This window comes from Athene cunicularia (genome assembly GCF_003259725.1).
Source record: "Athene cunicularia isolate RWA chromosome 5 unlocalized genomic scaffold, athCun1 chr5_part2, whole genome shotgun sequence".
In the NCBI taxonomy this organism is placed as follows: Eukaryota; Metazoa; Chordata; class Aves; order Strigiformes; family Strigidae; genus Athene; species Athene cunicularia.
Genome location: NW_020799102.1, coordinates 2,213,300 through 2,226,898, shown reverse-complemented (window position 1 = coordinate 2,226,898; position 13,599 = coordinate 2,213,300). Strand labels below are relative to the sequence as shown.

General features: G+C 40.7%; 1 protein-coding gene across 4 annotated transcripts in view; it reads right to left on the bottom strand.

Moving 5' to 3' along the window:
- Positions 1-13,599, bottom strand: part of ST5 (suppression of tumorigenicity 5) — a 142,307-nt gene that overhangs the window by 47,456 nt on the left and 81,252 nt on the right. For all 4 annotated transcript variants that reach the window (XM_026850461.1, XM_026850463.1, XM_026850460.1 and 1 more), the window contains 4 exons: positions 6,864-7,012; positions 3,980-4,195; positions 2,443-2,539; positions 1,457-1,501 (listed from right to left, as the gene is read on the bottom strand). In XM_026850461.1, the coding sequence (XP_026706262.1) occupies positions 1,457-1,501; positions 2,443-2,539; positions 3,980-4,195; positions 6,864-7,012 (507 nt within the window). The remainder of the gene's footprint in view (positions 1-1,456; positions 1,502-2,442; positions 2,540-3,979; positions 4,196-6,863; positions 7,013-13,599) is intronic.

The following is a 13,599-nucleotide window of genomic DNA, read 5'->3' as shown; positions in this document are numbered from 1 at the left end:
AAGGCGGACTGCCCCTCGTGGCAGGGAAATAAGATGTCAGAAGCACTTGATCACAGCGGTAAGTAATTGACAGAAAGGGAAACCCCTTGATGATCAGATGTCATACAACTCGTTCAACAACACAGAAATTAAAAATTATTTTGATAAAGCACTTGGGTCTTGAAAGCTAAATCCCAAGAAATAACCTGCCTCATCCTGCCTTGAGATAGCTCCACACTGCTGGCCAGTGCTTCGTATTTGCAAGAGGTGAAACCAAAGAGTCCCCATCACCCCAGCAGATGGGGACCCAGTGAATCCTGTCATGTTACACTTGACAACTGGATCCTTGTCTCAGAATGCCCTGAGAGCATCAGTGCAAATATAAGGTCACGCTGGAGCAGTCGGTTAGGGAGCCAGGACAATGAAAACCCTCCGTTCCACAATGGGGGAGAAAGCTTCCTAGCTTCCAGAGAAGTCAGAATATCCTCCCAATAACGAGAGAGGCCAGGCACTGTCTGTCTTCTTTCGTGGTCCATGAGCAAAAGCAACCCTTACATTTTTTGACACAAAGAGAAACAGAACGGAAAGTGCTTTTGGGGCTGGTACCTGTCTACAAAGGAGCGATGAGACTTCTTCCACACACCACTGTACAATGTTGTATACAGCCTGTTTTGGGTGGTCTTACCACCTCCTATCTGGAACAAATTTTTTTCTCTAAGACAATTTTTTCCGGCTAGTTTTCCTGTATGAACTACAAGCAGGTGACATCTGCAGTAGACAGACATGAATGGTTGCCCCTTATCTTATAACCACAGCTCTGCACTCTTGGGGTTTTTTCACCTCACTAATAACATGATAGGTTTTTAGTAATAAAATCTGTTGTTGCTGCCTTCAACTCTTTTATAGTCCTCTCTGTGTATCAGGACTCTTGAAAATGAGGGACTTTTACTGGCCTGGCTCAAGCAGAGTTTGTGCAGGTGCTGTGCACTGATAAAGGAATTTCTACAATTTGGAGACTGCAGACTTATAAAAGAATATAAGAACCGCTATGCTGGATCAGACCCAGAATCTTGCCTCCAACAGCAGCTAGCAGTAAACACTTAAAGCAGCGTATGAATAAGAAGAAGAGAGCATATTTATCCAATCTCATCCCTCTAAGTTTGCACCCAGTAGTCAGTCTGGAAAACATCAGCATCTGTGAAGTGGCTGACAAAGCAAATCTATCAAAGGTCCTGTTCTTCATTATGTGACACAGTTGCCAAATCCTTGTTAGATCCTCACAGCTCATTTTGTCCTTGCTTTCCACATTCATGCTCCTGTGTTGGAAACTTTGTGAGCTCTGCAGTAATGGAGTTAGCATAGTTCAGGATGGAAAATATAGGCCATGGACAGGAACAACACGCAGTAGCAGGAGGATGGATGTTGATAAGGTCCGTGACAGTGGCTGACTAGAAGTTATTGAAGGCTGATCCCTTACCTTTAAACCTGTCATCTGAGTCACTCTCACTCTCGCTGTTCTCATCTGCAAAGGAGATAGAGGGATCAATTAACACAAAACAAAAGCAAACAAACTCGGTTTACCATGGTGAAATCAGGAAAAACCATATCTCACGCAGCCTGTGATCCACTCATGCTCTCTCCTCAGTTTTAAAATAGCTTGAAATAAACAGTTTCAATGACTTCTTATATTGCATTTTCCTTGGATTAAGTTTCAATATTGCTTGAGAATAAGAGCTTTGTTTTGATGCAAGTGCAAAATTAATTCTCCATAACAGCGACTGGTTGCACTGAACCCCCATCTATGCTGAGCTACAGAGGTGAATGTGTCATTTGGAAAATGGATTTTAACCCTTGCCCTTCTTTTTCAGACTTCAATTAAAAAAAAAAAAAAATGTTACGCAGCACTAGAGAAACCAAAGTAAACCTCATGAGTTTTGTCTGTCCGGGCAACATTTTCAATCACCAGAACTCACCAAACCGAGTAAGTAACATGTAAAACTAACCTTATGGCAACCTCATTTCTGAGGGGTACTCTCATTAAAGCTCTACTGTGCTCCTACTACAAACATGGCCTGAATTTCTTTTTGGCCCCTGCTTTTTCAGAAGCAGTCTGAAGCATAGTATGAGTTACATTCACATGCCAGAAAAAAGCATGAATGAATTACAAGGTCAAAACTGTGAATTTTGGACAAAACTTACTGCAGCAAATTACTCAAGAAGTGAACTACAGAAGCAGCTGGGTAAGTCTAGCTGATCATGGGATTAACAGGATAGACAATGCTGACAATCCCATTTGTTTTCAGCTCATCCCCATTTTCTCCTCTTGCAGACAGAAAGTTATCATTGTTCATAGATGAAAATTCTAAATAAAGTAGAGCCTGGTGTAGATGTGGAGGAAGAAGGGAATCTGTTAATCTTGTAACGTTCAAATGGATTCACTGAACCATGACGTTTGTGACATACCTCGTAGGGATGCTGTCTCAATATTGGACATAGAAAGTTTCTTCAGTCGTTTTTTTCCTCTTTTTGCACTGTAGATGGAATTGATTCTTTGTACAAGCTGTAAAATAAGAAAATGAGGAATCAGTAAAACCAAACACTTAATAAATCTCTCCAAACAAAGAATTTGACCACGGATGATAGGCCAGCTGAACCCCCCCAAGCCTCTACTATTTCAAAGGGCATTTCTTATCTCTCTCATTTTCAATCCCATTTGTTTGAATCACTTATTTTTAATCTCACTCCTTTACCTATGGACATATTTTTAAAAATTATTAAATAACTCAGAAACCTGATTTCTATTTTCAAAAATCTCATAGACATTTGCAATAAAAGCACAATGAGCCTGAGGATTCAAATGTAGCTGTTATCCTCTACTACCTCATTCCTCTCTCTCTCTTTGCTATCGTTTCTCTCTTCACTTTCATTGTCTAAGTAACAGTGATCCATTAGTTATATCCAACTTTTCCAAATTCTCATGAATCTTAAGATCACACTGAATATAGAAGTTAACCCCTGTGTTAGCACCTCTCTGAATTAGTGTGCTCATATAAGCACTGAAGGAGATAGCCCGGGCTTTTTAAAGCCTTTTTCAGGTACGAAGTGAACCACCTGAAGCTGGTTAGTAAAATATAGTAAATATAGTAAATATTAAGGATTAATTTCTTCCTTTTGTTTGTTTCCTGCTTAGACAGAATTTCAGACTAATTGACAGGAACATAAAAATCTCCTGCTACTGACAGTATTTACAGCCATGTCCTTTAAAATATGCTCTCTAATAAGAACAGGAAAGAGCTGAATGTACAGTAAAAATCAACTTTGTTCACAAGCCAAAAATAAATATATTGGCAGTTCTCCCCCTCTCTGTTGCTAATGTACCAGGAAAGATTTGCTGGAGTTCTTGTTTTTTGGTAGCTTGGGGTTTTGTCACATCTCATTTCGAATTTGAAAACGCCTTGAAAAATGGAAAATTAATTTTTACTTCAAATCCATCAAGACAACAGGGTTTTCAGGATGGGGTAGGTTGTGAGTAAATGACGGGAAACATATTAGTCCAGTAACAGTTATTTTCCTGAGATAGGTAAACAAATGATGGGGAAAAAAACCCACTTCAGGTGCTGCCGCATGTTAGAAATAATTGCTTGGCCATCACGCATTCAAAATGCTAAAGGTAAGTATACAACAATGCTCTGGCCCACAGAGCTTAAAGAAAAGTGTGAAAAACAGAACTGGGTTAAAATCCACTCTGTGCAAAGATGGCAATCTGATGTTCACTGCTCTTGGACCAGGGCAGAGTTACCCACTTCTAGGGAAGGGATTTTGACAGTACAGCTGTATGTGAAAAAGGAGTAAGTCTTGGCTCCTGAGAGTTACTGTTTGTTTCAAATCTCAATTTTCCTTTAGGATACAGAAAGATCCCGCTGAAGGTTGGATAGAAATTTGCAGGCTCTTGCAGATAGGTGACCTATCCTCAGCATGAGCCCCGTCACCCTGCCAGTACCTTTGGGATCCTCCTGGCCCGCCGTGTAGACAGCAGCTCACTTGTGGTGCTCAGGCTGTCCTCATTGAGGCTGGAAGGGGAGGAGGGAATGCCAAGCTGAGCCAGCAGCAGCATGTCGTCATGGCTGTGCCGCTTGGGCAGCCGTGGCAAGCGGTGGCTCTTCCTTTCTGACCAGTTCCCGATGCGCAGAGACTGGCTGCTGGGCTTCGAAGGTAGCTGCAGGAACAAGAACAGCTTGAGCTCCTCCCCTCTTCAGCAACACAGTGCAGTCAGCGCTTTGTGAGTGAGTGGTGGCTACACAAGGACATCACACCAGGTGAGCCCCTGCTCTGCGGGATACGTGCGAAGAGAGGGTTTGAAGTTAAAACAAAGGGACAGGGGTCACTAGCTAAGGCTTTAAGGTTCAAAGAAAACAATAGTACTTTTAGCTTTGGTGCATTTCCATGCACCTACATCTTCAAACCTAACTTAAAGGGCTGGCTGACATCAGAACACTGACCCAAGGGGCCTGATCCATCTCTTTCACTTGCAGTAGTGAAAATTAAGAGCAACTACATTGAAGTTGCTGTTTTATCCTAGAAAAAAAAGTAGAAAATCAAGCCTGCACTACTTCCATGGCGTTAAGATGTTTTAAGATCTACCAGTGTGCAGAGGCGTGTTTACAGCTTTGTCCTGCATTCCCAAAGCATTCCCTTTAAAACATGAAATCGTTATCATTGCAGGGGGAAGGTAAAAACTCACTGACAGGATTAAGCACCAAGTAACAGCTATCTTTAAAAAAATGGGGCTCTTTTGGTCCTTCAAGCAGCTTTGCCCAGCTCTCAGAAGGTTAATCAGCAGGCTGGTAAGGCTGGGTCCCTGCCTCCTCCTCTCAAACACAAACACCGTAAGAAGTTTAACCAGCATGTCTAGAAAAAAGTACTATTATGTCAAACAACTGTCTATTGGCCTTTACTAATATTCTATCAGCAGTATTACAAGCTATAAACCTGCAATAGTAAACGTCCCATTTGTTCTACTTGGAGGGCTTACCTATTACAGGGCCATACTATCTGGAATAGGTGCTTGTGTGTATGTGTGGGTTTTGCATCACAAATACAATGTCATCAATAAAACATTCTTTTTATATCTGATGACTTCCAAAAGGGAAAATAACAAATGGGAAAGGAGAAGACACATGGAATTCAAAATGACCAGTGTTTCTGAGGTCTCTGCTTACCACAGGTTAGCATGCCAGGAAAATCTGCAGCAGTCTATACTTTAATGAAATGAATTCTTTTTGGAGATGATTGTTGAAAGTCTGCTGACCTTCTGATCTCTTCCATCTTGTTTATCATCATCCATGACTGAAAAGTCATGTTGCTAATCCAGCTATGTTGCTATGATGGAAAAACTGGGTGATAAATCGTTGCCAAAGCTGCTATTCTTCAGAAAATTGAGACTTTTCTATTTCTGGTCATTGGAGAATTACCCAAGCCCACAGCTGACCTGCTCTTAGTGCCTCTTTGCTTTAAATATCAGCACAATGACAGCGCAGTTATGGCAGGACTGACTCCTGGCAGCGTTTCAGAAAGAAGCTACCAGAATAAAGACAGCCCTGTTGCAAAGATACCAGAGAATACTTATTTACTGAGCAACCCTACAGAAGTCATTTTAATCTGTATATTCTTTGGTCACCCTGTGTAAAACAGAGAACAGCCAGGATCTTACTATGGACCTATATGATTCCTACCTTAATGGTACACCCTCCTGGATTTTTAGATGAACACAATTCCTCTTAACACACACAGAGCCAAAAATAAGTGGTATGTATAGTATGTCTCTCACTACGAGGTTATCTTCGTGGCTGCAGTTTCCGATTCTCTTCACTCTGCCCGATTACTACTTTCCACTTGTTCCCTTTTCAGCAGCTTTGCTGAAAACATTCCTGTTTTCAAATGATGTGCTAGGTGCAACTAAGAATCCTGATGATAGTTCTTCTGTCTCTTGGACTGTGATGCTCACATGCACGCAAAATAAGTGAAAGAAAATATATTCAACTTTGTTCTAGATGTCTTTACAAGATGAAAATGTGAATTATTGTGAAGTTTTGTTCAACTGCAAATTTTCTGTGGGTTCAGTGCAAAACAAAGTGCCTTTAAAAGGTGTTTTGAATCTCAAAATTAAGTATGTGATGAAATTTATACTTTTGCTTATGAACACAATGATCCCATAAACAACAAAGCAACCTGGCATTTCATAGTGTTCACAAAAAACAGACTGCTTTGGAAAATTCACTATAAAACAGAAAGTCTGCAGAGTTCCTGGTCTTTTACGTTATGCTATAAACACGACTTATACAGCCTCATTAAATGCAGACACTCAGGTTTTTCTGATTATTTTATTATTCATTTATTTATTGGGAGGGCATACTTGGCCTTCTCCATTTTATAATAAAACATGCCACACTACATACTTCACAAAGCTGCTATAGGCCTCGTGTAACAATACAAGGGCAAGATTAAGCAGCTGACTTTTTCCCTCCTATCCCTACTAAAAGCCCAGCAGCAAACACGGAGGCATGCATGTCACAAAGACACGCAGCAATACAAATAATTTAGGGCCAGATTCAGCTCACAACCAACCAGTGGAAGGATTCTGCTTATACTCATCAGGCTGTAGTCAGCACAAAGAGGCATCGGCTTCTGCAGCGCAGCGCTGAGAAGCTGAGCTACAGCTGCCGAGAGCGTTCCCAGTAACGACTCGTGCATTTGAGCGCGCTCTTTTCCATATACCCTTTTCTCATTCAGTACAGCTGCTCTTCCTCTTATGCCATGATTGATTTTCTTGCAAAAGTTTTAAATAAGCTTCAAGCACAGACAGACCGGTGCTGTCACGCCGTTACCTGGGAAGGTGATGTGTATTTCCTGTCCTGCGGCGTCCACATCCTGTGCAAAGAATCTAGGGAATTCTCGGAGAGCTGATGGGATTTTCGGCCCGCGTGACGGCCTTTCAGCTCCACATCCTCGTACGGGTTTTCCTTGGGTGACTCGCCTTCATGGTTTTGGTTTTTTTATTTTTTTTCAAGAAAAGAAAAACAGACAGGAATGTAAAGTTAAAAAAAAAAAATCATGTGAACCAAGTGAAAGGCTTTTAGAAGAGCTCCTCGGCTTTCAGCATGACTCATCCCTCTAGCTGCAGCTGGAAGTATTTGGAGGAGAACTTGGCTATGAGGTCGACAAGTTTCTTTGGGTTTAACTGCCTTTTTTTTAAATAAAATGCAAAGATTTCACAAGACATGCATCTGAGCATCTGCAGCTGTGGAAAATTTATTGATATATAAAAGCTAAGGCACATAACTACTTTAAAGTGTATCAGTAGATTTTATAAATCTATAGCAGCCACTCATAGGGTGAAATGAATAGCAATAAATAACTGTTCTCAAGATACCACCCTTACACACAACAAGACAACTTTTATTTGATGCTACCTTCACTTTCTTCTTCCCCTGAGAGAAGGCAAAGAAAGAATAAACACTTCACCTCAGCAGTGCCAAGAGAGAAGATAGGAAATGTAAAGATGAGGGAAGCATTTCTGCCCTGACCATACAGCACCCTCAAAGTGTTCTTTAAAACACGTCTTGCTTTCTAATTAAACAGCTATTCATTTCAATTTATGTACAATTAATATCTCCCAGAAGGAAACTTATCCTGCCAATAATATATAAAGGCTCGAACACTTAACCACTAAATATGACATAAATGAAATCTGCATCAAAAAGTAGACTGCAATCTTTGAAATTTTAGCATCTGAAAATCAGAACCAAAATTTCTAGTCCAGATTTAAGTGAGATCCAATACCTTTTGACAGCCTAAAGACCAGTGGAATAACCCACCATCTTCTCAGAACTCCTGAACTCTCTAAACCTATTCACTAAACTAAGAACCATGAACGTGAATGAGTACCATCAGTAAAATGAACATTTTGCATCCATTTCTTCAGACAGTTCATAATCAGCAACTGGTTTAGAACTTCAGGTTTTCTGAACACAGAGTCCTTCCAGTTTTCCAATCATCTTACACAGCAAATCACCCCCAAAAAGCGATCTACTCAAATTCAAGACTTGAATTTGCAGAAACTTTAAACATGCATGAAGTTCAAAGCTTTTGAACCAACTTGCTTTTGGCTTTATATCTAAAGATAACTCTAAAACACAGGGTTTTAGTATAAATATATTGCAATACAAGCTATTAAATATAAGAAAATCAGATTTTACTACATACTTGTCAATTAAGAACTGAGGACAGAATGCTATAGCATGGTTTATTATTCACATTGTTACAGAAAATATTCACTGCTTTTACAGAAATTACAGTTGATGCATAGGTGTTTTCAATGAAAGCAAGGCCTGGATTAATACCCAGTTTATTTGACTACCAAGATTTTTGTTCTAGACAGAATATTACTCTTCCTTATTGCACAAAAGAAGACAAAAGCAGTTTGTGCTTTCTACTTTATTGTTAGGCCTGGAAGCGTGAGACTGCTTGATTTATCAATTATAGTGATAAGAGCTTTTGCTTAGCAAGTTCATATATTCACAATACAAATAAAATTTTTCTTCGGTAGTGCATCATACTAAGATTTCTAGTCAAATATAAGCACAAGAGTGAATGTTTTAGCTTTGTTTTAATTAGAAGCCTGAACAACTGCTGTTCTTGAAGAATGTTTGAATTGGCAGTCACAGCTTATTATTTCATCCAGAGGGAATCTGATTCTAGAAGCTGCACTATCATCATAGTCAATCCGCATGCCACATGGAAAGAACACCTTCAGGTGCATGGGGTACTTAGAAGAAAGACCTTTTGATGAATGCAATGAACAGGATAAATCTTAAGCAACAAATATTCCTTAAAAATATTAAAGCTACAAATGTCCTGGGAGGACTATGGAATTGATTGATTCCTTCTGTAGGAAGAAAAATAAATAGATACTGCACACTAATTCTCTTACTTGTAAACTGTAGAGCTGTAGATATAATAATCATAACAACAATAAATAGTCAACTTTGCAAAATGCTGTTACTTACAGTTAACTGGACTGTACTAGCATAATAAAATTTCTTGTAAGCCCAAGTCAAGTATAGGTCAGCAAGCATTTGAGAATGGATTAATAGATTTCAAAATAAGCAGCTAGATGAGACAGTGCTTAAACATATCCTTCCTTTTGAAAACAAATGTTATTACATTAGTCTGCATAATACCCAAACTTCTGAGAAGAAACAAGCCCATCGGTTGAAAAGAACCCTTTTTTAAATCTAAAGCATTTAAAAGTTGTAGGGTGATCCTCTTTTCCAAGACACAATGTAAAACAGAATTGCTTGAATTTAATGATACTGAGTTAAACTCGACATTACTAATGTTGACCTAAAATATTAAGTATAGAAACAGGCCCAGAGAAGTCTTGGACGAGAGAAGAGGGAGGAGCAAGGAACCATGAGCAGAGGCTGTTTTTCTGACTCAGATTCTCTACCAAAAGAAAACTTGGGCCAAATTCCTCTTCAGTGTAATGTGGAGGTCAGTGGAGACACCACAGGGATTTTAACCCTTTCCCTAGAGCTGAGAGAGCTTCTTTAGATGACTGGTTTGATATTTAAGAACATGTTTATTTTTCTCATTTCCTTAAAAATTATTTCAGAGGTGGGTTTGGTTTTTTTTTTTTTCCATTTTAAAACGATGCCTTGAGACCAAATGTGCCTCACCTACTCTTTTTTTTAAAAGAGTAACCTACTTCCACACCAAATCTCTGATTAATGGAATAGTCTGATCAATCTGCAACAACCTAGTTTTGCTGATTTGGCATTTGAACCAAGAATCTGGTTCAGTCAGTGAACTAGAAGACATAATTTATTTGCCTAAGTATTCAGCAATTTTCAAACCTTAGACAAACACCGTTGTTTAGTATATATCCTCTCCCTGGTAGATGAGACACAAAAGACCAGATATGCAAAAAAAGCATAAGGCAGCCCAGACGGACTGGCAAGAAACCCAAGATGTCAAGTAAGTTAAAATATATGGGAAGATACGCTGGACTGCCTTAGAGCAGCATTTAACCTCACCTGACTGCACAGGGACTCCCTTCCATGGGAGAAAGACCTGGAACTGGTGGCCACCAGCAGGTGTGGGTCCCACACCGGAGGGAGGCTCTGGGGATGAACTGCTGCTACTGCTGCAGCACAAAAATGAGAAAAGTTTCCATATAGCTGGGCTGGCTCAGAGGTTTACAGCTTTGATCTCTGCATTTCTCCTCAACACCATCACTTCTCTAGTCCCAAGACCCTGGCAAGGAATGTTCACAATCTGCAAGCTGCAGTGTTTTTGCATTAATTTGGATTTGCTGCAAAAGGAAAACACATTTACAATGAAAGAGCAAGGAAACAATCTTGTTCCTTCCATATGGATGTCTCTATTGGAAGCCAAAAGGACAAACATTATGCACTACAGAGGCCAGGATTTCTTAATGAGGCTGATCCAACTGCCACACAAGACAACAGCAGACTATCACTGACTTCAAAAGAAGCTGAATCAGACCCCCAGAATGCATATGGTCATATGAAATAGCAAGTCTTTGGCAAATATTGTCTCTAATCACCATCCCTGCTTCTGGATCAGTTCCTTTTACAAGCATGTTTTTCGAGTTTCCCATTCTCTTGCATTTTACGTACCGAAATGATGAGTTAACACAGGACATTTATCTACACGACATTTATCTTCAGGAGATCTCACAGGCAATTTAATGATTGGTCCACAGGGGAAAGAAAGAAAAAACAATATCAAATAACCAGTGATCTTTGGAAAAGTCCTGAGGAATGCAGTGCCTTGAGCTTAAGCATCAATGAGTTTCCTCCAGCGGTTTTAATTCCTCACTCCGTGATGCTCTGCGAGTCAGCCCCACTGAGTCCTGAGGCAGCACACAATGTTCCTCTGCTCAGCCTCTCACACGTGGCAAATGGGAAGCAGAGGCAGACTCAGCAAGCCTGTCTCATGCTGAGAAAGGAGTGAAAAGTAAGGCTGAGGGGGAAAAAAAAATGCAGGCAGACACTTCTCTATAAATGCCAGAAAGCAGGGAAATGCATCATTTCTTTCTATATGAGAGAAATAATTATCAGAGGAATGAAGTGATTCACTGAGTGCTGATTATAACTCCTGCCCTTTTGCACTGCCAGGAAGTGAGAAGAACCAAACAGCAGGTCTATACAGTAAGCAAAAGGGCTCATCAACTTGTGTTAACTCGGGTGCCTAAATTAGGAGCCAGTGCTCGCAGAGGAGATACCATCTCCAGAGCGTGATGCTGAGTGCCCAAGCTGAGAGCCCACCACCTTCCCTGCTGGCTACATAGAAAGCCCAGGGCCCTGAGGTGTACTGCTGAGTCAGGCAGAGTTAGCACCTCACAAATGACAAAGTATTTCCTGCATACTAGAGCATGTGCACAAAATACAGCACAATTAATGTCTTTTACATCATAATGAAATGGGAGATGCAAGCTTCAGCTGGAGAAAAAGCAGCACATACCTCCAGAGGCAAGGAGATGGAAATATTGGCAATAAACAGGCAGGAAAAGAGGCCCAGATAGGCAGAATCCAAACTGAATAACAGACAAGCAGAAACACCCAAGTGAGCAGTCTGTAAGAACCTCTGCTGCTTATGGCACCTATCCCCTCAGCCTTTTGCAGTGTTTCTGTTCAACAGACACAAGGTGCAACATCAACTCCTCTCCACACATAATCCCTGTAATGGCACCTACAAATCCTTGAACTACCTGTTTTGCCCTCTGCCCATGACCTCTGTTCAGTTGTAGATACAGCCCACTTCATCCAGCCCACGCACATTTGGTACACACAAGCCCTTGCAGGAGATTAAGGTAAAACACAGCTGGGCAAGGAAGAAGCAAGCAGAGAAGGATGGTTGGGGATTTCTGCTTTTGCTGCCATTGAAGAGGAGGTAATGGGAATGAACCTCTGGGTGCACGCACTGCATAAGGGAACAGCACAAGATTCACATGCTGTGCAGCCTTTCAGCTCCACAGCATCTCTGGGCACTTAAGCTCAAAGAACTGCTCAGTGGTGAGAATCCAGGTGCATTCACTGCAATGGATATGCATTACTCATTCATTTTATTCATAAAATTACGCAGACGCAGATTCACATTACCAGTGCTGGAGGAAAATTCAGCCACTGGGATGTTTATGAGCATGTTCAGATCAAATGGATGAAAACCACAAAATCTCCACATTCTCATAAAGTATCTGAGCTTTAGTACATAGATGAGCTCTCTCAGTATCAGAGAGCTGCAACTGTGCATCTTAGCTGAGGAATTTACTCCAGGATTCTGTAGAAAGAGGAACTGTTTCCATATCAAATTACAGCTAAAACACATTACATCTGCTTTGAAAAGCTGTTGCTGAACAGTACTAAGTTACAGACCATTACTTATAATCCTACCACTCTGTATCAGCTCAGTACCATGCTCTCCTAAAAGTAGAAGAGCATGTGCAATATGCAGAGTGACAAGTCTAAAATGCGATCAGCTTTTTGAGCCCTGGTCCATGGAGCTTGTAGGCAACAGCCTCTGCTCTCTGAACTTTTCCAGTTTTGCTTTGCCTTGCAATAAGCAGAAGAAACACTGCAGATACTTTCAGCTCCCTGCTATCTCTTCAGAGACTGCAAGAGCTTAGAGCTGTAATCATAACAAAGCATTAGATGGAGAAAAACCAGTAAGGCTGATAAATAGCATAAGAAATTTCACTCCCCAAAATCATACGTTTAACACTCAGTCCAAAATCATGTGCGTGAAAATATCTGATGAGCAACTGTTAGCACAATACAGCATCAGCATGCCTAAACTGCTTGTGCTTCACAGAGGTTTAACCCTGCTGACTTCAACACAGTCTCTGGATCTAAACTGGATTCAAGAGAGCAGCCTGCCTCATGGTCATTTTACTCTCTGTTTTACTAACCTGCAGTACTGACTAGAAAACCAGGCAATAAAGCTGACAGACCATCAAAAGAAGCTGTAGTGGATGGTGTAGCGGTGAGACAGACTCCACATAGAAAAATGGAGATCTAAATAAAGCACGAGATGATTATTAAAAATAACTTAAATCTGTGTGTCCCAACGTAGCGACAAAGCAGCAGGCTGATTGTCAATAGGATCAGACAGCTAGAGTATTTGGCCTTTCTTTGACAGGCCCATATGGATACTGTTTGATTTAATGTGCTCTGGCTGCCATTACCCTACAGTGTCTATTATTAAATTTGCCACTAGTACATGTTCCAAAAACTCACATGTTTTTAGACTGTGAGAGGCAGACTAGAGGTATGGAAGAAGACAGGAACATACGTTTCCCTGATTACGGCCTGCATCATCATTTTGTATCAATCCTAGCTCTGTCTTTGACTAACAACTATCCAGAGACCTTTTGGTAAGGGTCTGACTGAAAAAACAGAATGTTTTCAGAGAAGCAACAGCACTGCTGGCAGGGGTGCAATCTCTCTAAGTTTGCCTCAGCTGCACAGCAGCCCAGCAATTCCAGTTTCTCCCAGATTTGTACAAACCTTTTGATGCGAGATGATAACGTGACAGACA